Source organism: Lepisma saccharinum, chromosome 28 (genome assembly GCF_977018435.1).
Source record: "Lepisma saccharinum chromosome 28, izLepSacc3.1, whole genome shotgun sequence".
NCBI classification, from domain to species: Eukaryota; Metazoa; Arthropoda; class Insecta; order Zygentoma; family Lepismatidae; genus Lepisma; species Lepisma saccharinum.
This window is the reverse complement of record NC_139256.1, coordinates 19,602,950-19,627,192: the sequence shown is the minus strand read 5'-3', so window position 1 is coordinate 19,627,192 and position 24,243 is coordinate 19,602,950. Positions and strand designations below refer to the sequence as shown.

Below are 24,243 nucleotides of genomic sequence, written 5' to 3'. Positions count from 1 at the left end.
GTTGAGAAGAGGCAAGGAACCAAAGCGGGACAAGTTATGCAAGCTTTAACTACGATAACTTACTTAAAACTACACTTAGAGCTCAAATCTTCATAGCTGCTCCATACGCCACGCTTTGCTATTGCATTTGGACGATATTGGCCAACGTGTTTAACGATGGTGGGTTTTGAGGTAAAAAAGGTAAAGTGTTCCCCTGTGCATAGCACCACGCCATGAAGGCGTATAGGGGGTGTGGGGGTAACGCCCCACACTTTCTTGATCCGGTCGTGAGTGGGGGTGATGTGATCAGCATCACGCCCCTGACCGCCTTTACCCCCCAGGGTTTCCCCCAGGTACCCATGTTATTCGACGCTGGGTGGGCGCCGGGGCCGCTTCCACCGTTAGAAAAGTTCCCGGATTTGGTGGGTTTTGAACCTATCGTAATAAAACTTGGAATAATAGACCTGGAAAGGTTGATGTGCATTTTCAGTTCAGTTAACTGATTCAAGTATCCCGCTCAAAGAGTTACGTCTCAAGACTGGTAAACTGTCACAGCAGATTAAATCACAATACCTGGGTAAGAGAGCTCACGAAAGTACACTCCTGTTCAGATAAAGTGGCACTTACTTCCACTGTCCAACCTTATGAAAATGTGACACTTTACGTGAACAGGAGTGAACATAACTCAAATTTTATTCAAAATCTTTCATCGTTTCCACTTCTCGTCTTTGGAAGTCTCTGCCCCTCGAAATCCGGAACTCATCTTCAGCATATTTGTTTAAGACACAATTAAAACATTTTGTATTGGGCACAAATAGTTAGCACATTAGTGCAAGCTCACACTATTGAATACAGTTAAGTGCAGAAAAACACTGAAAACCCTTATTCACCTCAATATTTCAAATCCCTGACTACTGTCATGAATGTGTGTGTGTGTGTTTTGTTGTATGCTCGTGAGTATAGGTTAGACTTTTTATTCGCGTATTTCTTTTAATTTCTAATATTTACTTCTTTATGTAAAGGTTTAAATGTTTTTTCTAATTTCCATATACTAAAATTTCGATGTAAACATGGTTAAGCGGTAGAGAATGCTACAACAGGGTGGCTACAAACAAGCAGAAATGAAATTCCCTGACTTTTCCAGGTTTTCCAGGACAAAATTTACATTTTTCCCTGACAATTACCAACGAAACTAAATCGATGTTTTTGCAAATGGAAATAATAATCTCATACAGATCCACGTATGGTTGTGTTAAGTACCAATATTATATTCTATGAAATTGACTTAATTTCTCTATTTTCTATGATATTAATTCAAACTGCAAAATAGTGAATTTGGAAAATTATTACAATTCACAAGCTAGGGAAGGATTACGAAATTCTGTCATACGCAGTAAGTTTAAAATAAAATACTTGATTATTTTTAAAGTTACGACTGAATGAGATAAGAGTGAAGAGTGATTGACTAAGAAATACAGGGTGTCTATAAAGTCACTTAACATTTCAACGAACTAATGACAAATCTTTTCTTTTTTCCAAGTGATCTGATAAAATGTACTCTATAGAAGAGAGAATAGCCGTTGTTTGGAATGACGTATGAACAGGTGCGGACGGACTTCACTCGGAAATTCAGAAAACCAGGCCCCACCAGGCTGGCTATTAAGAACCTGGTCAACAAATTCAAGTGAATAGGTAGTGTTGAGGATGAAGAACGTCCTGGTAGGCCAGCCATAACACCACAAATTGTGGAAAATGTACAGGACGCGATCACACGTAGCCCCACCGCATCGACCACGCGACTCAGTATCCATAATCCCAGCATCTACCAACTGTGGCTCATAGCACGGTGGATTGGGGCACACCAAGCTTCTTACTATGCACCAACAGGATGGGGCACCACCCCATCTTGCCATCATCGTTTGTGATCACCTAAATGACGTTTTCACCGGTAGATGGATTGGTCGTGTCTCGCAACGGGGAGTTGCCCCCCTCGATCTGACCCCATTAGACTTTTACATTTGAGGGTTTATCAAGTCTAAGGTGTACGGGCCGAGGATTCACAGCATAGCCCAGTTGAAACAATGCATTACGGCCCCAGTTGCTCAGATTACACCAGCTATGTTGGAGAAGGTGTTTCGGGCTGTGGTGGATTGTTGGCATATGTGCCTAGACTTGAGGGGTGGTCACATTGAGTTATACTGATTTTGTGTCCTACTGTGATATATGTTTCAGTACATATTGTATTTTGCACCATAAATCCTGTTCATGCAGAAATGTTAAGTGACTTTATAGACACCCTGTACAATTTGTAATTTATCAGTCTCCTTATACAGTCTCGATATTATATGTTGATATTTCCACTGAGGTTTGGAACCCTCTGCTTGCAAGACCCTTGAGTGCGGACTCATTTTTCAATGCATAAAGCTCTCTTCTCTGTAAAGCAAACATCTCAACTCTTGCATATACGTGAAACAATTGAATCGAACAAAATAAAGTGTCTTAGTTCCTTACATTATCAATGGGATTTCTGCTTCAGTACAGTATATCCAAGTGAAGTACTGTGAAACTGACAACATGCAGTTATACCATTAATGCTGACGACAAGGGTATATAGGTATTAGAAATTTAACGCAAGGAATTTATATAATTGCATTGTATAGGTACCTGATTTAGCTAACCACACATTAAAACAGAAACACTCTAATAATAAAAGCTTCTGAAAGTTCATATACGAGGGGCATCCTGAAAAAAGCTCCAATGGTGCCTATACGCAGCACTAGTGGTCGGAGAGCGACACACACACACATGCAGGCAGGAAGAAGTGGCATGTAGTTGTAATCCGGTACAGTTGCAATGCAGCCGTTTTAGGACAGTTCTAGGTTAAAGATTGCACCAGCAATCGTGTGAGGTGTGCAGACCGGACGTCGTGAGTGATAGTATGGTCAGACAATGGTGCAGACAATTCACGGAAGGCCAATCGAATGTGCACAACCAGGGACGGCGCCAGAAATTTTCGACTGGGTGGGCAGAAGCCCCATATTGATAGATTAGGATGGGCAGTATAAATGTAAGACCATATATAGTATATGTGTGTATGTAAGTCGTATGTATCACCCTCTCTCTTACACTCCCCATTCTCCTCTTACATCTTTTCCTTTTCCTTATCCTGTATTCCTCTTTATTCTTTTCTAATCTATCCTACCATCTTGTTCCATTTTCTTTCGCTTTGTCTCTGATGGACACAATTATTTCAAGGAAGTGTTAGCATGTGCAGCCATACATTCTAACCACATTATTTCATGCATGTTAATACATTGAAATAAATGTGAATTAGATTTAAGCTTGTGTTGCAAATACAAGGCACATACTTGATTTTATGTATTCGGCGACAGTGATAGATTGATTTGATTGGTTGATTGATTTGCTTCATTTTACTTCGCTTTTTGTGCCACTTTTGGCTAATTTGCGAAGATGGGGATGAGTGATGACGTGATGAAATTGATGAATGAACACTCAGTCACAAACATCGATGTCCAGGCAGGGATTCGAACCCAGGACCCCTGCGTCGTAGCGCGATGTGCTAACCACTTCACCAAGGGGAGCCGGAGCGACAGTGATAGAAAGTGCGATGGTAGACAATCGTGAAGTTTCTCGTAATTGAAGACATGTTCCTGAGCATAGTATTTTCTTTGTATGACTTTTTGACTAAAAGAGTTTTCTTACTCCTTTGGGGATCACTTTTCTTAGATTACAAGGTTTGCACAGCTGACAAATCTATCTGAATGTTTGTAGTAGCAGCGATTGGGTGCCAACATTTGAGGGGCAAGGACAATATACTTTTCTTGGTACGAAAGGCTTAGCATAAAGAGGCCATAGTGTGGGTGCAAAAAGTGGCAAAATGTGGCGGGGGTACTGCATCCCCCACTTCCCGCTCCTTCTAATCGCCACCACTGCATGTTTGGATTAAAATGAACGTCTTATTAGGAATGATTTAAAACACACACGGAAATCCAATTCTTTGTTCATTGTCCATGAAATATTCCTAGGCTAATGAAAGGCTATTTTGACAAAATATCACTCATATGTAATAAACAAGTGAGACTGTTCAGAATTGAAGAGATTATTAGCTAAGTTGCTATTCGTTTTCTGAACTCTCATGTACCTAATGCGAGAGGAGCAACACAACACACGTATGGTTACATGAACTTTTTTAAGGTAACAAAATGATTTAGAACAAGGAATTCATCGAAGTTGATCACCGTAACAGCAATAATTCATCTATTTTTTATAGATGACTTGGGTTGTATGGCGTGACCATTTCGAATACACTAGAATGTCAACCTGTGCAGCATACCCTGGAAACTTAATTCTTTCAGGGCAACGAGTCCCTGGAGCCTGGAACCACTGTCAAAGTAATAATTTATGAGGGTTTGTATTTTGAGTGTCAGAATGTATTTGTTTTCGCCCCTTCGTCACTTTCATCTAATCACAATTGAAATGAATTAAAATAAAACAAATCAACCACGACTTACTCTTCCAAAAATGGAGTTTCATTAGCTCGTACCTCTTAGAAAGTTGAGGTGACTAGTTTCAATTGCACAGCTTTTCATTAGTGGATCAAGGCAGCTAATTCCGTGAACAATGACGTTATTTTCCGAAAGTCTCAATTTGTCTCAGGCAATCACCCTCTTAAAATGGACGCATCTTCTGTGGTGATAAAATGACGCGTTTGGTGCAAGTTCTTTCTGTATATTTTTTCCCATTGGCATAACGCTGTTGCATTATAATGAAGACGTCATGTGTTGAACTCCCCCTCTTCTGGTGGAAGCACAATGCACACTGGTTCGGACTACGCGTTAAACTGTAGGTTTAGTCCCGATTAGCCCATCTGAGCATAGAAGTGGGCTTAAGAACAAACTAACAAAATCGTCTTCTGGATACTTCGTGACATAACTTTTTCCTTTACTTCAGCTGCATCTGCAGATTCTGTCGACATTTTCGGCTGATTCGTGTGGCAAACTTTGTGTGTCGAAAGAGGATAAATATGATAAGCCAGTCATTAGCAATTGAATAATTCTGTAGCTTTTTCCATACATAAGTGGTTTATTAAAATGTATTCACTTCGGTATTGTAGTGATTATTGTGATTCGTTCTTATTAGCAGAACGAATATAAAGTTGATATTTCGCATACCATATTGATATTTGAAGATGACAAGTATATAAATATTGTAACGAAATAAAAAAAGAAGTACACTTCTGGAATTTCAATGCAGAGCTAATTAAAACCATACTATACTCTCTAGCAACCCGAAGGTTTATGGCTGCAGAAACTAAAGCCTTCCATCTATTTCTATCCGGGGCAAGATCAATCCAATCTTTCCTATCCTTACCAATTTCTTTTATGTCCATCTCAACGTTATCTCTCCATCTTCGCCTTGGCCTTCCTACTGGTCTCTTACCATCAGGTTTTCCAACAAGAATCCTGTAAACTTTTCTTTCCTCTGCCATTCGTATCACGTGGCCTGTCCATCTAGGTCTTCTTGATTAAATTATTCTAATAATAATAATAATATTTTTAAAAAAGTCGAAATAATTTATTGTGTTGCTGGAGAAGTAACGCTAAGTTGATGTTTTTATTTGTTTATTTGGAGATTATTTTAACCATACCCAGACTGGGATTTATATACGTATGTCGAGGCCCGGAGCTTACAGCACCAAGGCCTCATTCCAATCCCCTCTACACAGTTTCAGTTATAACTTCTTGCCAAGTTACATGGTGTGGTTTGTTATTATATTTTTACCACATCTGAAGTACCTAATTTCTTTCATTATGTGGTACTTTTCAAAGCAGTCTTACCCAGTGAAGGCTCGGAGCTGCAGTCCTCAAGTTTACCCTAAATTCTGATCTAATCTTGATCATACCCTGCAAAATTTTGAGCCTCCAAAGCCTACTAGCTGCTTTTAATCATGGAAGTATTCATTTGATCACAGTTTTTGTTTCAATAGCTCTAGTAATTACTTTCACTTTCTAATGAGAAAATTGGCTTTATATAAGATGATATGTGAACATTTCTAGCATAGATAATATTCACAAGTTAAATGTACATGTTATGAACACCAGAATAAACTTATTTATTGAATCATTCATATATCTCCAAGTATATGTACTTATTGAATTTGATTGGGTGGGCAATCGGGTGGGCACAGGAATTTTTGGGTGGGCGCTTGCCCACCCGTGCCCACCCCTGTCGCCGTCCCTGTGCACAACCCCATACAGCTCAGTACCCACGGGCCCTTTGCATCACTTCAGGTGAGAGATCTTGGACCACTCCCTGTACAGCCCTGGCCTTGAATGTACCGACTTTCATCTCTTTGTTTAACTGAAGAGGTTTCTGGCAGGGCAAGGATTTGACAGCTATATTGCGGTAGAGATAGATCCAGTCTTTGCCGTCAGACACATATACCATGGGCATACAAAATTTAGTTCCATGCTACGACACATGCCAGAACAACGGTGGTCATTATGCCGAAAATTAGGTTAGGACTCACTGTTACTAATGCAATAAATTACAACTGATATTCTTGTTTTATTTATGCCTAATCGGTAGGGACCTTGATATTTTGTTATTTTTTTTCAAATTGGTGTATTTTCTTATTTCTTATTTTTTACTATACGGTGTTATTTTTCCCAAAATTCACATTTTCATTTTAGCGCATTTTCTGGCAAATATCTGAAATTATACCTTCATGGTGTTTTTAAACTACTGTTTCAAATTGTACGTCACATGGCTTACACCTCTTAGTGAGAGTTTGATACAAGTATCTTGAAAGTTATTTTCATACCGCTTTTTTTAATTTTAAGGTAAGGGTTTTAGATAACGGAATTTTCCCCGTATATACTGAAGGGTGCATAATGGCCATAAGTGGCGACGAACCCAAAAAATTAAAATCAATCAATCTCACGTGACAGATACTGATATATTATGGCACCAAAAATTGGCATTATCTTTTTTTGACTTGTTAGTGTTACGTTTCCAAAAATTCGCGTTTTTGTTTTAGAACATTTATCTGCCAAATATACCGAAACTTAATACTCCATTGTGCTTTTAAACTATTATTTTAAATTGTGGGTCACATGGTCTACGAATTTTCGTGACAGTTTGATATGTTGGAACAGATTTTTGAGGAAGTAAAAGTAAAGTGCTCCCCTGCACTTTTCCATGAAGGTGTATAGGGGTGTGGAGTTAGGGCCCCACACTTTCTTGATCACGGCTGAAGGTGGGGGTAATGTGATCAGCACCACGCTCCTGACTACCTTTATTCCTCAGTTTCCTCAAGGTACCAGCTTCATATGATGCAGGGTGGGTGCCGGAGCAGTTTGAATAGGTGGAAAACATCCCGGTTCTCCCCCGCAGGGGATCGACCCCGGGTCTCTCGCATAGTAGTCAGACGCCCTAACGACTGAGCTCCATTATTACTCAGTCGACGTACGAAAAATACGAAGATGTGGCTCCCGTGTGACGGTAGGTACGCACTCGATCTCCTGTTACAACCCTGCCACTTTGCTCTGTGATGCAAATGGTTTTGATAGAAGTTGAAAAAATCGTGGGAAATACATGATTTAATGTGGCTGTCGGAATTATTCCATGTACGTATAACCCTATAGTTTACTCTTGAGTAAAATGTTGGAAAACTTGCATGTTCTATGTACACAAACATGTCCTAGAAAAGACAAGAATGTTGGATTTCATGAAATTTTTCGTTGTTTTAGGAGATTTCATTAAAGAAATCGCTAAAAACGTCAACAATTCGCATTATTTCGATATTTCAAACGGGCAAAAAATGTGTCCAGACATCACTGCACATTCCTAAACATAACTTCGCAGCAATTACCATTTTGCACGGTTTTGGCGTTTGCGAAAAATCAATGTTCCTCCTAATCGGAAATTACTTTCTGGCCACCCCTCGTATAAATCAGTAGATGGAAAGTGAAAATGTAGCAGTGCTGACAGAGAAAAGTCAATTCTTGAAGAAAGTGATTTGCTTTTATGATTGAATGATTCGAGTAAATTAAAATATTTACGTATTTATTATTAGTATTTTATTTCATAATATTGGACATTAACCTTACTCAACGAGAGATTAATGACCATCTCTCACGAGTTAAACAGACAGGACAGAGAGTGGCGTTAATTTCATTGCAATACTAGTGTTGCAGTAAATTTGAGGTTGGGAGCATGCACTTGCCATTTTTTATAACGTTCACCAATGCCGATTTATGATCCACTTTTCGTGATAGTATTCAATATCTATCCCGTTTGGTTGGATTCTTCTTGATATCTAAGAATAGTGCAATGTCATTGTAAACGTATGTTAACTTGTGCGAAACCAGTAATACGTCAGGATGATGAAAGAAAACCTTCGTAAGAACTGCTACATTAAATAAGGTGAAGTGAGCCAGAAGAGTAATAAAATTCCAGCAGCATATTTGCAGTTTAAAGCTCTTCTTGTTTATGTATGCGATTTTTGTTGGATGTTGCAGTCCATGCAATTTCTGTTGCATATTGTAGTGAGATACTTTGTCGGGTGGCGATATTCGACAAAAATCGTATGTATCAATGGAACCTATTTGTTTCCATGTTTCTTTAGTTTGCCCAACAAAATGCCTTACTACGACGTCTGACAACTATCGGACGGCGCCACCCACTCTTATCCCCTCCATCTGTTGACAAGTCCCCTTACTACTCCCATATGGACAAGAAAAAATGATAATTCAATGAAATTTTCACGTAATATTTAGAGGCTTAACCTTTACTCCTCCGGTTTATGTGTTTTTTTCCATTGGAATTCGGAGGTCGTGCCCCAAACCTCCTTCCTCGGTTCGGCGTTCTGAATTGTACACGGTTGCATGCTCTGATGTATAAGCTGAAAAACAAAACTTATCCGAAGTAGATTGCTCCCATAGTGCCCGAGTTATAACAATTTTCCTCCAAAAATGGAAATTACATATTTTTCGTAAAAAAAAAAAATCACATTTTGGCTCATTACTCAACTTGTATGGCACCCAAGAATATGAAACATGTTTCATTCTCTTGAGAAATGTCCAATCTATGAATAGAATACTAAAGTTTGCGCCTTCTCCCCAAAATAGTGGGAGAAGAGGGGGCAAACTCCACATTTTTTCCATTGAAATTCGGAGGTCGCGCCCCCCAAACCCCCTTCCTCGGTTCGGCATTCTAAGTTGCACATGGTTGCATGCTCTGATGTTTTAGCTTCAAAACAAAAGTTATCCGAAGTAGATTGCTCCCATAGTGCCAGAGTAATAACAATTTTCCTCCAAAGAGTGTTCGAATTTAAAATTCCCGCCGAGAAGCCTGTGCGAGAGAAATTCTCTCTCTCTCTCTCTCTCTCTCTCTCTCTCTCTCTCTCTCTCTCTCTCTCTCTCTCTCTCTCTCTCTCCTCCTGCCATCACTGGTTTCTGGCGCCATGGTTGTGTTGTGCATAAAAGGGGCCTAAAAGTTGAGGCCGAAACTTACGAACGACATTTCCTGTTCCCGTGCAGAGTTCCATAACGATATCTTCAAATAAATAAATAAAATAAAAAAGTCAATAAAGACGAAATTCCCTGACATTTCCCTGACTTTTTTTGACACCTCAAATTCCCTGACTTTTCCCGGTTTTCCAGGTTTTCCAGGTCTGTCGCCACCCTGTACAAAGACTTAACTCGCCATGATAAACAAGACGTAATAAATAAATAAAATAAACAAAAAGCCTCTGATCAGTAATGAAACTACGTAACAATGCAATATTATCGATTGGCGCTACTTTCCATTAGTAACCGAAAATTCCTAGGTTACACATTGGATAAAGTTTCCTGATGATCATAAATGAAAGTTTCTTCGTTTATTAATGGGATCAAACTCAGTTTGATGTAAGTTACATTTACTTTCCGTAGTTCTTTTTGTGACCGCTCTTTCCCAGACCCAGAATTTTAAGTCTCCAATAGCACAGACCGCGGGACCATTTTCAAAGATATGCTCGTCTCATTGGCTGTTCCACCCACCTGTTGTGACGTGTACGAAACACCTCTACAAGGGCCAATTGCTACGCCTACTGCTCCATAAATTGCGGACAAAGCTTCAAGCAGCACACCGGAAACCATGGCTGCACGGGTATACATTTATCAGGATGAGGATGGATCCATTGCTTAGCGAGATTAGAAGCTGAGCCTATTCTACACAATTGGACCACCGAGAAAATGGTATAAGCAGGTAGATGACTTACCTTTATAGTGCTTGGGACAGCAAACAAACTCAACGCCGGAGAACACGGAGATCCCGCAGGGCAACAACATTGCGAAGCTCCTGAGGACCATCTCCTTCTCCTGGCAGGCGTGGCCTGCCGTCAGGTTCCAGCGATCGAACTCCCAGCACTTGGTCTGGTTGTGGATGTGGTCGAAGAGGCAGTTCTCGGGGACCAGCAGCGCATCGCTCTGGAACGGACCCTCTGGAAGTAAGCAAATCATGAAAAAAATATTAATTTCATATGATCCAAACACTGATACAATTGAACAGAATAAAGTTTCTTTGTCCATATTTACGTTCTTTTAAGCAATACAAAGAGTGCCATTATAAAAATACCAATGAAATGTTACTTATAAAAAGACGCAGACGATTTTAATTAAAAAATACAATTTTGCATATTTGAAAATTCAGATAAAACACTACATATGCTAAGGCAGTCTATATTTCAGTAAAAAAAAAACTAACTTAAAAACGTGACGTTTCAACCCTTTTCAGGGTCTTCCTCAGACTTGATACAAAATTAAAAGTATTAGCACACGAACTGTTCTACCCGTCATGAAACAAGGCTTAATCGTGTTACCATTGAAAATCCAGTAATTCCATTCTTTTAACTAAAATTTGCCAGTACGACAATCTTCTCTATCCTCCCTTAAAATTAATTTCTAACACTGTAAATCATTCGTGAAAAATTAAAAATAATACGATAGTGCATATACACTAGTGTGTATTCTATTTGAAATGAATTTGTTAATGTAGGGTCTTGAAAATAAAATTTCACGGCTCCTCCCCTTCAATTAAAAAAAATATATATGTACGTCTGGTGGTCGTAGAGATCATAGGCCGTTCTTAGTAAAGGCTTCATTTAAAAGTTTAAAAACCATTACCTTAAACTACAGTGAAGGTGTTACCTTTGGCGGTTAAGATCTACAAAGTTATGCTTTTTCCATGGAGATAGGCCAGAGATACTATCGTTTCTTTCTTACTCGGACTTCTTTCATCGGAGTCTGTATTTATTCAAGAAAATTCCAACTGTTCTCGTAATGATAGACAAAAAATACAAATGCTAATACACATTTTGATCATGGCAAAAATGTTAAGAAAAATGCTTTTGTCTAAAGCGGGCCTTACACGTATCAAGTTCCAGCCCGGTCACCAGAAAACATCAAACAGTCTGATGCTCGCTTATTCGGCAGACGTGGGCTTTCTGTGCTGCAAGATGATGATGAGCCACTACACGAGCCTGATTGTCACATATCCGTGACGTGTGTGTTTTCAGCTTTCAGTGCGGTCATGCACACAAAGACGCATTCCTGCATCCAACGTGAAAGTGTAGCCATAACCGAAGTCAAACGTAAGCAACAGCATTTGCTAAAACGCTCCCACTGCTGGAGGAAGGAAATACAAACAAATTTGCGATTCATCATTGCATAATTCCCTCAACTTCCTTCCGGTAATCCCGAAATTCTCCGTTTCCATACCCACTCTCGCTTGAAAACCTAAAGACAATACCCGCGGGGGTTACCATTACAGCATGCCGGCGTGGTCTAATCATCCCCCCATTGTGGAGGCAAAACCACATTAATCAGAAACATCGGAAACCATTGCTCTCGAGGAGGAGCAGAATAGGTGTTAATGGGGAAGCTTATTTGGCTCCCATCAGCCTGCTCAAACTTCGCAGCCGCCACCAAACAATGGGAAGTCTCAGCCAGAAACCGTACCTCGGGCTCCTTCAGAAGCTGCAATCAAGATACGATTATTTATGTTCTTGCAGTGTTGCTACCTGGGCATAAATGTTGCAAAGTTTAAAGGAATATCGAAAGCAAATCTGAAGCATTCATTACGATGCTTAGTCTTTTGTAAGGAATACTCAAGTGACAAGAGCATCTCCGAACCAACATTTCGCATATCATGCTATAAAATAGGGATCTGGCTTGCATTTTGGAATATGCGACCGATCTTTTATTCGCGATAAGTAAGTAAATGTTTGGTTGCCTTATGCAAATACACCCGAACAGGAATAAAAATGCACCAACACAACATCGAAATTGAGGCAGAATTTGCCGAGTTTGAAGACTGGGTATAGAATCCAGGTTTTTACAATTATTATTGAATTCGATATAACGAGTGAATGGCTGAGTGTAATATATTTGTGACTCAAGGTATCAACATCCTTTCCGAAGACACGCAAATGTCACCCTCCCTTCCACGTGGTGCATTCTGGACTGCATTATGCAGACTAGTGAGGCTTTGGCGTCTGGACACTCAAGCCAGTAGAATCCTCTTTGGGGCTCAGGTTATGTCGTCCCTATATCCGCCCCCCTTGGAACTGCCATCAGCCCCCTTTACATTAGGTAAACTATTTTGAATAATTTGTTTGCAGTGAAGAGTGAAAATGTAGACAACTCACTACTTAAGGATAAATCCACAGAATATGAACAGTATCTACTACATTCGCTCATTTTGTTTATGAGCAGAAGTAGATGCAAGTATTTAGAATATTCTCTAGACTTCAGAAAGTTCTTTCATAGGGGAGCTTCTATATATCTGTACCTTCACTGTCCCTGTTCCAGCCTCCCGTTAAGATGGAAATCTGTGACTTTGATGTCATCATGCAAGTTCCCTTCGCATCTGCGTCAAAGGTCAACAACAGCTCCCGATTTTTGGGAAGGAAGGGGAGTTTAATTCCTTCGGGCGGGGGTGGAATATTAAATATTGTGCGTTTCTTGTGTGTGATATACATATCTGTATCATCTAAAATAGTATGGGGTGTGTAAGGGATAATTTCAGTATCAGTCAATTAACACTTCAAGAGATGTTTTAAAAGATGTAGAAAAATGTAGTATTTGTGTAGTATATGATATTTATAAATGAATGAGCGCCCCCCACACACATAATTTACCTTCATTTAAATGAATGAGCGCCCCCCACACATAATTTACATTCATTTAATTTTTTTTTTAAAAAAATGGACTTGGTTTACCAAGCCCCTCTCTGATAACCCGTGAGCCCCCCCCCCACCCTGGATATCAATTCTAGCTACGGGCCTGCCCTATATGTTTGTGACGTAGAAGTCAAATGAACAACCACGTCGTTCCATAAATTAAAGCTGGAAGGAGGATCCAAAACGTACGACGCTGGTATAAATGTTCACTTACTCAGGCGGGCATCATGGCCAAATCAAGGAGGCACGGCTTAGCAACACTGCAAGTGCTCCAAAGGACGAGAATGAGCACGGACTGGCTCGTGGCTGCGGAGAAGCGATAACAAGGCACCTTGTCTCCCTTCTAGAAAATTGAGTATTTTCCTGCGCTCGCCATTTCACGCCATTAACCATCCCGAAATTGTCCTTGCACGGCGCAGGCGCAGTGTTTACAACTGCTTGATTGCATTTAGCGGGTCTTTCTATTTCGAAGAACAAGTTATGCAGAGCGAAAGCTGCAATAAAACGAGGATAAACTGGCATGAATACTTTAAATTCATTACAGCAGATTGATAACGGGAGGAACATCTGCGAACATTTAATCAACGTGCTTCTTCCTCCGGTCCGCTAAAGTCTGCAATTTCTGGATCTCAAGATTCTTCACGTTCGATGATAAAATCTTCCCTGTATTTACAACGGATCCTGCCTAGTATTACGTTTCGAGATACCGGATACAATGAACAAAGGTATCGATTCCTCAAAAACGTGATGCTGAAATTGGATAAGAATCTTGAAGAGACTTCAATGGGTTAGTAATTATTGAACCCTAGCAACAAATTCCTCTGGAGTAAGATACTTAGGTGGGTAGGCCATGTGGCACGAATGGGAGAGGGAGGAGTTTACAGGATACTTGTTGGAAAACCTGATGGTAAGAGACCAACCAAGACGAAGATGGAGGGATAATGTGGAGATGAACCTAAAGGAAATCGGTAAGGATGGAAAAGATTGGATTGATCTTGCCCAGGATAGGGACAGATGGAAAGCTTGTGTTGCTGCAGCCATAAACCTTCGGGTTTAAGAAGGCTAGAGAGTAAGTTAGTTACTAATATTCCATTAGTCTTGGATGAAATGTCTATAAAACTGTCCCATATCTATCTTGATCTGGCTACAAAAAGTGCTCCCAGAGTATCCAACAAGAGGAAATGGTTTAGCCAACCATGTCTTATGGCGAAGCGGAAACTGCAACGACTTTTTCTTAATATTAATTAATTACAAACAGTTACAGCTGGACTTCTCACTAGCGAGTGTGAGAACACATCAACATGATGATCAGCTTCGTAGAAGACACACGTCACAGCAATCGAGCCAGTGCTACAGCAAAATAAAGGTGTGCTAAAGGGGTGGTTGAGGATATCCCCAACGAAATACTTTCGAAATAACAATAAAACACGGGAAATTAGCTATCCTTGTCCATTTATTTGAAATAGCAATATTTAAATCGTAAAGCTGTTTATTTCTTGCCTAAAGGAGATGGTGCAGAGGTGCAACAATTAGAAAAATGAACCAATGTTTTCAAGTTCATTTATCAGTTCAGAGTAAAATTATTCAGTAGTCCACAACTAGGGACAAATATGAAGGATTGTTCAAAATTAATCTGCACTAAATCTAAAAGATCTATTCATAATTTTTACTAATTTTATTATTCAGATGCCATTCTTGCAAGCTGCTTCAACATAATTTTATCAATTAATTCAGTTTTGAAGAACGAAGTTCAATTTCAGCATTATGAAACTTGTGATATGTGACGAAAAAAAAAAAGAATGAGATCAATCAGAATGTAACATTACAAAAGCAAAGTGACCTACGCGCAGGCAAAGTAGGTAAACGTAGACATAACGAGTCTAGGGCACATCAATTTCTTTCTAAACCACGAACAAACACCCTGCCCAGGGATGCAAAAATTCAGCATCAACGTGGGTGGCGGCGATTAGCATAAATTTAGAGTATCTAAATACTTCATCGGGGCAGATAGTAACGACCCCTTCTGGAGAGAAAAAAAATCGCCACAGCGAGTCGCACCGGTCGTTACCGTTCAGGCAACGCCGTGCTCCGTACCCTCTGCCTCAGATAACGCTGCAAAAACGGCCAACAGTTAACCAGAGCCTCAGGGAGTGGCACTCCATTCATGGATCTATTACTACGAGCCCCAGCAACATGCAGAAAGAATGTATGTTCGCTGAGATTATCTCGACAATGCGGTTTTATTCCCAGTTAATATGCTCCCTCCGTCATTCCTGAGTTATGTAATGATAACCAATGTAACATACGTACGATTAGGAAGAGTGGAAGAAATAAATCGCTTTTGAATGAGTTTGATTTTTTTAAAAAAGCTTGGAATAGTTTAACTCATTTAACCACAACCCACCTTTACAAAAATTGCAGAATTTTGTAAACGAATCTCTGAACGACCAGTAAAGATTTTATGCACTAATTTATACTAACGCAGTTCCTTAAGCAAAGTAAGGGGTTTCTAACTCATATTCCCGTGAAAACACCTTTCGCGTATATTGAATTTGTTCTTAAGTCTACTTTATTCACAGATAGGTTAATCGGGATTGGACCTACAATTTAAAGTGGGATCTGAATCATTGTGCAATTTGCCTCCACCGGGTATCGAACCCGAGATCTCTACAAGGCGACGACGTTACCACTATGCCATCGGGGAGGCGATTTCGAGTTTATATTTCTCATCAATTTCATAAACTTAACACCCATCTTATCATCGACATTACCATGGATGCAGAAAAAAATTGCCGCTAAAATATTTAACCATTAATGAACGAGAGAGAGGGGGGGGGGGGGGAATTAAAAGTTTTAAAGATCCGCAAAACCTGAGGGCAATTTTGTGGATAACCTAAAAACCTTTAATTTTCATTACAATTGTACTGAAGGAAATATAATATTGCACTAATAATAAACTTTTAGAGTGAAAAACAGAATAGGGCATAAGGAAAACAAATACGATATTAAAACAAAATGTGCACGGCTTGATCAGAGTAAAGGTCTAAAAATAATTTCGCAATTTTTCTAGTGATCCAACTCTCATACAAGTCCCCTGGTAGCTGGGTTAGGTTTTCTGCAACTGCCTCCTGTACGTCTGCATCCGAAGCAAAACTGCAATCTTTCAATTTCCTCTTCAGTTCACCAAACACGTGCAAGTCATATGGCGAAAAGTCTGGACTGTAAAGGGGGTCCTGCAACGTTTCCCAATTGAACTTCGCTAGAGTTTGCACACGCGGCGTTACATGTGGACTAGCATTGTCTTGCATCAAGATTACCACAGAGAGTCATTGAGCAGAATGCACCCTTGCGGGTTAATGTGTCATTCACACGTATTGCCAAGTCACTGAACGAAACCATTCCACTTAGGGGAAGACTGGCCAACTTTCATTCGACACGCACTTATACTTTGTAGTAAAGACTAACAGGTTAACATGAAACAACCAGGGCCATGACTTTAAAGTAGAGTAGGGAATTCAGGTCAGTAGTCAGGTCCGGGGCTAGTACATAAAGGTATAGCCAATCTTTTCCAAATACTTTTTAAAAATATCAAATAATTGCAAGAAAAAAAATTGTAAAATATATTCAAGGACCTGTAGTCATGTTATATCAACCAGTCAGCAATTTTACTTTACACGCTAGTAAATATGGAAAATAAACTCATAATTCGATAAAAATCTGCGGTTACCACACACAGAGGGAGGGAGAGAAGGTGAGGGTGGGATGCCTTCACAGTTCACCTGCCGCCGATACCAGATACTTAAACGCCCCGAGCAGACTAAGTGCCCATAATAGCGTGAACTCAAAAGAACTTTGAGAAGATTCTCGATACGCCGAGAGGAGAGCAAACACTCAACAAGAGTTAGCGCTTTGAGGAAGCACCCACTACTCTCCATCCAGCAGGTAATCCATTTAGCCAGGCTCCAAGGAGTGTGAGTGTGCGCTTTCACCCTGGCCATTATAAATACACGACGGGAAGCTCCGAGGTCGACTTTATGTGGGGGAGCGCGCGAGCAGGCGGCTATCGGAAAATGTCAGGTGGAAGAAACGACCCCCTCCCCTCTCGCCCCATGTAAGGGATCGATGCTGGGGGAACGTTACCATTCCATCAGCGTCATTCAAGCGAAAACACATTGCATGAAACGGAATTTGGTATAAAGCACTTGCGATGCGGCGTGCCGAAATGCCTTCAGTTAAGTTCCTCCAAAGAATGCGGGTTCTATAAAATTATGGATTACGTCAGCAATGGAAGCAACCCTCTCCCCTTTAACCCAACAGCCACCGAATTATTGTGGACGCAAGGTGACTGCATGTCATGTTTTCTTCAAACTAATTTTGGTAAAGCAAATTCCCCCACTTTTCACATGTTATCTAGGTAACACTAAAATACATTTTTACACTATTCTGCAATTTTAAACATGTTAATGACCATATTTTAGTGTTGAACCGTGCTTGATATTCCAAAGAATACAGTTTATCCAACAGTCTTCAAAGTTTGATTTGGCTTTCCCGATGGCGCAGTGGTAGCGTCGTCGACTTGTCCCGGTTCGATACCCGGTGGTTCGGATCCCACTTTAAGCTGTAGGTCCAGTCCCGATTAGCCTCTCTGTGCACAAAGTGGTCTTAAAACAACAAGTCAATCAATCAAAGTTTGATTTGCTTTATTTTACTACGCCACTCCTTACACCTCATATCTATGTCCAGTAGTTCATACATGTAATCTTGTTCTATCTTCATATTTTTATTCAATTTATAAAGTATTTTTTATATTCAGTGTCCAAGCTTACATGTAATCAGGGCATATTCATATATTCCATTTTTACTTTGAAATAATCACCCAGACAAGAGCGGCTATTGTACTATTTATTCCACGACGAATGCATAAATTAAATAGGCCAAGTGGAGAGACTTCAATTTTTTAAAAAGGCAATCTGATGTACAGATGTGTCGCAATATTCTACATAACGAAACAGTTTGCCGCGATTCAAAAAAGTTTTCGTTTTTCTAGATTACTGAGGGGGACGGTTCCTTCCCTAACACCGGTCGTGCTATACACTCCACTTTCTCCTCCAAAATAAGTATATACCCTGTCCCAGGAGATCATGTACCAAGGCTGCGCATAACGGTAGAAAAGGGAGAAAGCAAGTGGGCGGAGCAAAGATGTGCTAGCTGAAGCTGCGTTTTCCTCTCTTAGGCGTTCATTGGTCGAGTTCTCGAGTCACTACTTGCGCAGAGGACGTGTTTTTCGTTCGTTTGCTCTGAATGATGGAAGTCTTAAGAATGTCTGAAGCAAGTCAAATGTTGTGCCTATCCATCAGCGGGCAAGGAACTAACTGGCTGTTGGTAGGGAACGAACCGCATCATTTGCACACGCAGCTGCACTTTGGAAGTAGACTTTCTCATTGGCCGACGTCGTCTGCCAGCAGAAACAGAGGTATAACTGATCGCACCGAATGGAATCAGCAATCACTCTTTTTGGCCAAGCCACACCCTTGAAGGTCTGACGTCACACACAAGTCCCTTCGTTGTTAGGTTAGGCGTGTTAGGTTTAGTTCACTTAGCATAAATGCACTAATTTTTCCCCACGTCACAAGACAAAAGGGCGGGGCTTGAGCCCAGAAACAGTCAGACACTCAATTTACCTCAACAAAAGACGAATTATCTCAGCGTTTCCGCCACTCTGTCCACATCCATCCCATTAGTTGCTAAACGTGTCAGATTTTCTGCGACATTTTTAATGTATTTCACGTATATTAAAAAAGCAAAACCTTTTAGTGGAACCAATCTACGAACGAAGGATGCTATGGTGTGTGTAAGCATTATATTCGTGGTTACACACAACCAATTAGAGCAGCAAGTTAAATTATATCATCCACACAAACATTATTTTCCCGTGTGATATTTAAATTACCGTAATTATTTTGATACTTCCTGACGGATTTTGAGGGGTAAATTGATTTGTTGATTATCTCATGATCAGTGAATTTCCATAAATCACGCCAACTAATCAGGGCATGTCAAATCGAACTCCCCCACTCTCCAACGTAGGGGGCATCAGAAGGGCGTAATCCGAATGAATTTATGCAGAGGTCACCCCGACCCGTATCGGTGCATTAATATCGATTTCATAAATTGCGTATTTGCTGTGTCGTTAAAGGCTGAAAAACACTCTTGTCCGAGGGCAGTGCTAATGGGGGTGAAGCTACGTGTCGTGTATGCATCGAATTTATATCTTCTAAACCTGTCATTAGTTACATTATACGCTTTGATTTCTCCCTCGTTCTCGGATGAAATGTATTTGTTTTAGACAAATTGCAACATGAAAATTACTGATGAACTGTACAAGAACACTAAACAGTATCTTACCGACAATTCGAACCCAGTGCATCTGGATTCGAAGCGCGCTTGTCAAGGCAAAGGTAAATGAAGAAGGTGTGACGTAAGCCGAGTTCAAAATCTGGACTATCTCACTATGGCATGTGGCATTATGAATGGAGAAGACTAGGTTCGCGTTAACGCCGTATACAAGTGGATAAACACACCCATTTTGGTCGTTCTCGGCGTCTTCAAGGAAGAGCAGGTTGCCAACTCCTGAAGAATAGGGTTGCCAACTCCTAAGAACTCCACTAAACCATATTAATGAAATGTAAAATTTAATTCACAATTTCTCATAAATTTTTCTTTTGTATTTTAATCTCTACGCTTCAGCCTTCCTAGCTAGCTGAGAACATACGCTCCTGCTGTCAGCATTATTCAACTAATGTTCTCAAATGTATTCTAGATATTAAGAAAAAGATGAACCTTAGAAATTTAATGTGGTGAAATACACGAGAGATGCGAGTATCACTGAAGGTACAATTTTATTTCAAACGAGAATCCAGAAGGTCTGCTGAGGAACTTGCTCCTGGCACTTACTCTTAGAGAGATTTCACACCAAAGCGGCACGCGACACGTGTCAGGACAAGCTACACATGTCGCGCCACTCGGACTGGGCCGTTTCCTCAATAGCGTGCATAGTGTTATCTCGATATGATGGTTGCTCATGCGCAGTGTACACTTTTTGTACAGGATGGAGGGGGAAGTGTGCGTGCAGTTTTAAGGTCATGTTTATGTCGTCAGCTAAGTGTGAGATATCGTATGTGTCAGCATGTTTGGAAATTTGACTCCCTCCCCTTTTTCTGGATACAAACGTCAAAATTATATTATGATGTCATTGTGAGAACTCCACATGCATGCACGCCGAACACACACACACACACACACACACACAAACAAATAAATAAATTGAAAACAATATCCCAACATCTGAGCACAATGGTAGGAAGGCGAAAGAACATCATATAATAATACAGTTAAATGCTAGTTGTTTCCAGACGCCAGGGCCTCGTCAGCCTTTACTAGGAGGAACAGACGGGTTTGTAATTCAGTGACAAATGAAAGAGAGAACTCCTTATACCCTTCAACGCAATTTAATGAGGAAGAACATAATTCCTAACAATAACTCACATGGGTCTCTTTAATAATCCGTTGATTTTGTGGTCATGTTCATTTTCAACCCCACCACACAGAGAGAGAGAGAGGGCAGAAAAGTAACAAGGGTTACAGAAATGGAAAGCAAATAAGTAAAAAATAGAGGGAGGAAAAAAAAACTCTTTGAAAATGATTAAACACGAACATGATTATATTTCATCCGAATTAATTTTTAGCTTCCTCTCCAACTAGAAATCTCATTGGCTTTCGAAAGAGAAAGAAGGTGGGGGGAGATGAAATGAACACACTTTCCACTCCTCCATTCATGAACCAGAATTCAACCGCAGCATCAATTGTGGTGCGGGGAATGTAACAAAGGGTATAAATATACGTGACCTCGTGTAACTTTTTTCCCCTCCTATTCTTCACATCAGACAGAGAGGACATTTTCAAGCCAAAGTTACTCGCAGGAGAAAAAAAAACGCAAATGGTTGAAATACGCGCCTCTCGCAAGTGTTACTTCGGAGAGTTAACCGTCTCCTTTCCCTCGAAAATGAGATGAATCCGGTTGGGCTGCAATAATGAAGCACTGATGAAAACTCCGCGCGAGGGAATTGCTTCCCAGGAGAGAGCCTAGGATTCTACTCGATTAGACGCTAATGAAAACGGGTGCTTGCGAACGGAACTCGCCATTGAACCGCGTTGAAAAACAAGACGACGAGAACAACCGACATCCCGCTGCCATTTCTGCATTGCGGGACAGCCTGAACTACTCAATACTTTGAGGTATGTCTGCCACGCATTGAACGGAAAATAGCGACATAACTGCTACTGACAGTGACGTCCAAGCCCACCCAATAATGTGTTGTTTTGTTATATATTTGTTATCGTGAATGAGATGGTTCTGACACATGAAGAGGATGGGTGCAGAAAGACTACCAGTAAGAGCTTACAATGCACAAGGAGCGGGAGTAAGGCCAAAGGGGAGAAAAAGATGTCGGTGGAAAGATCAGATAGTGGAGAGTGTTAGGAGAAGAGGACGAGATTGGAAAGAGAGGAGTGGTGGCGGGCCAGAAGAAAATTGAGAGGCTTGACTTCAATGCCAACCGAGCCAGAGGCAGAAAACGGCGAAGGATGACGATGTTATCGTGAATAAGTAATCCACGCATCACATTGCTTATTGAAAACATGCTTTCTTTCTTTCTTTTTAATAGCGAGCATGCACTGTTGGTGTGAACGTCTACCGCTCGTCAGGTGGCTCGTGTTCGTCGGACTGTCGCCCACATGATATGGTGCGCGGCAACAATTAACGAGCGTCGATATTCTTTGGTCAGTTAGAAGTGGGGTTCATCAAACACAACTCACAAGGAACGAAACAGTTAAAAGTTTGTGCGAATATTGGTGTAATTTGGTTGTGGTTTCCTTAATGTTTTTATCATGGTTCAGGGATACATTTGTAAGAAAGCGCCCGGGTGTTCCGATACTGTAGATTTAAATTCTGTTCGGCAATAGGCTCCTACTGATTTACCAAGTTCGTCTTCAAATGATTCGGGGGATCGTGATTTTGTATCAAGTGAAGGAGAAACCAACACTGCTGGTGGCAGAACTTTTCAAAATTTACGGCAGGGCAACCATCTTTTTTTTTCCCTATGAAAAAAAATAGTGTTAAAGTTTGCAAGAAAGTTAATGGTTAAAAGTAAAGTATTTCCATCAAAGAAGAGACTTGTTTCATTTCTTCTGGCTTTTCCAACTGGCAACATGGTTCAACGAAATTTCGTTCCCATGAAACATCCCAGTGTCGTAAAGAATATTCTCGCCTAGCGTGTTAGGAAGGGAGCATTTACGAGATTTAGTTGTGAGCTTATAACAGTATATCAGCCCATCCAATATTTTTCAAAGGTTGGCTCCCCTGGCTACTGGCCGTTTAGGAATAAGATGATCGAGGAAAGAACAGACAAAGATCGACACCTTCAACAATTCACGGCATATGAATCGATGGAAGGAAACAAGCGCAACCCTTATGCCAAAATTCTGCACATCGCTGAAAAGCTTTTCATCAGAGCGGCGAGCTCTACCATCCCGCAACTTTTACTAGCATGCGACCGGGTGATGTAATGGAGTTCTCGTGTTATAAGACAACCACAAAGCCTGGTTCATAGGAAAGCGACACGGGCCCTGCTGACAGAAGAAAAGAACCGCGGAGGAACTTCCGTAGATCCACTTAACCCCGTTATGGAGACGCCTCACTCGAGCAACAGCCTCGCCTTCCGCACGACCACCATCTTTCAATTCCCATCGCAGGATACAGACCTGCATGGCGATAGGCAACGTCCCCTGGAATTCCCTTGTTTTCTTCCTCGCACAGCGGCTATGGCAACGGTGGAAATGAGGAGCTGAAATTATTCTCGCGCGCACCGAGAGAGGTCACATGCCTCTCACTGTTGAGACCAGCTCATAATTTCCAACCTGGTCGTATCTGCAATTGAGCCGAAAATGTATGGATGCCTCAGTCAGACTTGAAATTTCTAACCGTGATGGAAATACCAAGAATAACAATGGAGAATGGAATTCGTAATAGCCCGTCGAATTAGCACCCTGGAATACATAATTCACATTTAGCTTGTCGACGCAGCATCACAGGCACTATCCTTTTTTTGGAACAGTGTAGTAACAATGGCCAGAACAAGGCGACAGAGGGAGCAATGTCCTTGAGATGTCTCAATGTAACAATACACCTTCCAGGAACCCAGTCGCGACAACTAAAACTGCTCCTGCCTCTCCGCGGAAGAGGTCCACCACTAACAGCCACAATAATTTAGCTCCTACTTTTTACTGATATTTTGGAATTCAGTCAACTAATTTGTAACAATTTGTACATCGTCTGTATAAATTATGATTCATGTGTATCTACAATAATTGGATATAATTTAAATAGGGTAATAAAAGATTATTTTTGGGAGGGGCTATTTTTTAAGCTTTAACTGTCGCGATGCAATCGAGGCTATATTTTTTCCACTGTTGCATCATTCTACAAGGGTTGGATAAAAAGTAATGGCAACACTGGTATAATTGGTACTTGACTGTATTGGCAGAGGAGCACGTGTTACATTCCTTCAAAGTAATCGCCCCTCATCTCTACGACCTTCTGTCACACGTATGGAAGGCGTCGTACACAGTCAGCGCGTCCATCTCTGTCGATGTCCCGCAGTGACCGCCCTATAGCACGTATGATGGCTTCGCGCGTGTCGTAGTGCTTCCCGCCCAGTGGTCCCTTCATTTTGACAAAACGGTCGTAATCACACGATCTCATACCGGTGAATACGGCGGATGTTCCAGTACCTCCCACTACCAGTTATGCAGGAGCGCCGTCACATTGTTCGCAGTGTGACACCTTGCACTGTCAAGCAGGATGATGGGACACCGTGCCGTCGCTTCCTTCTTAATGCGAGACGAAGGTGGTGTTGCAAGAAGGTGCAGAAGTAGGCTACGTTGACCATCTGCCTGAGAGA

The 24,243-nt window shown here is 40.9% G+C and overlaps 1 protein-coding gene across 1 annotated transcript in view; it reads right to left on the bottom strand.

The window, feature by feature from the left end:
• Positions 1 to 24,243, bottom strand: part of Appl (amyloid-beta-like protein) — a 289,430-nt gene that overhangs the window by 78,652 nt on the left and 186,535 nt on the right. The window contains exon 4 of the mRNA XM_083114100.1: positions 10,265 to 10,486. Within this exon, the coding sequence (XP_082970226.1) occupies positions 10,265 to 10,486 (222 nt within the window). The remainder of the gene's footprint in view (positions 1 to 10,264; positions 10,487 to 24,243) is intronic.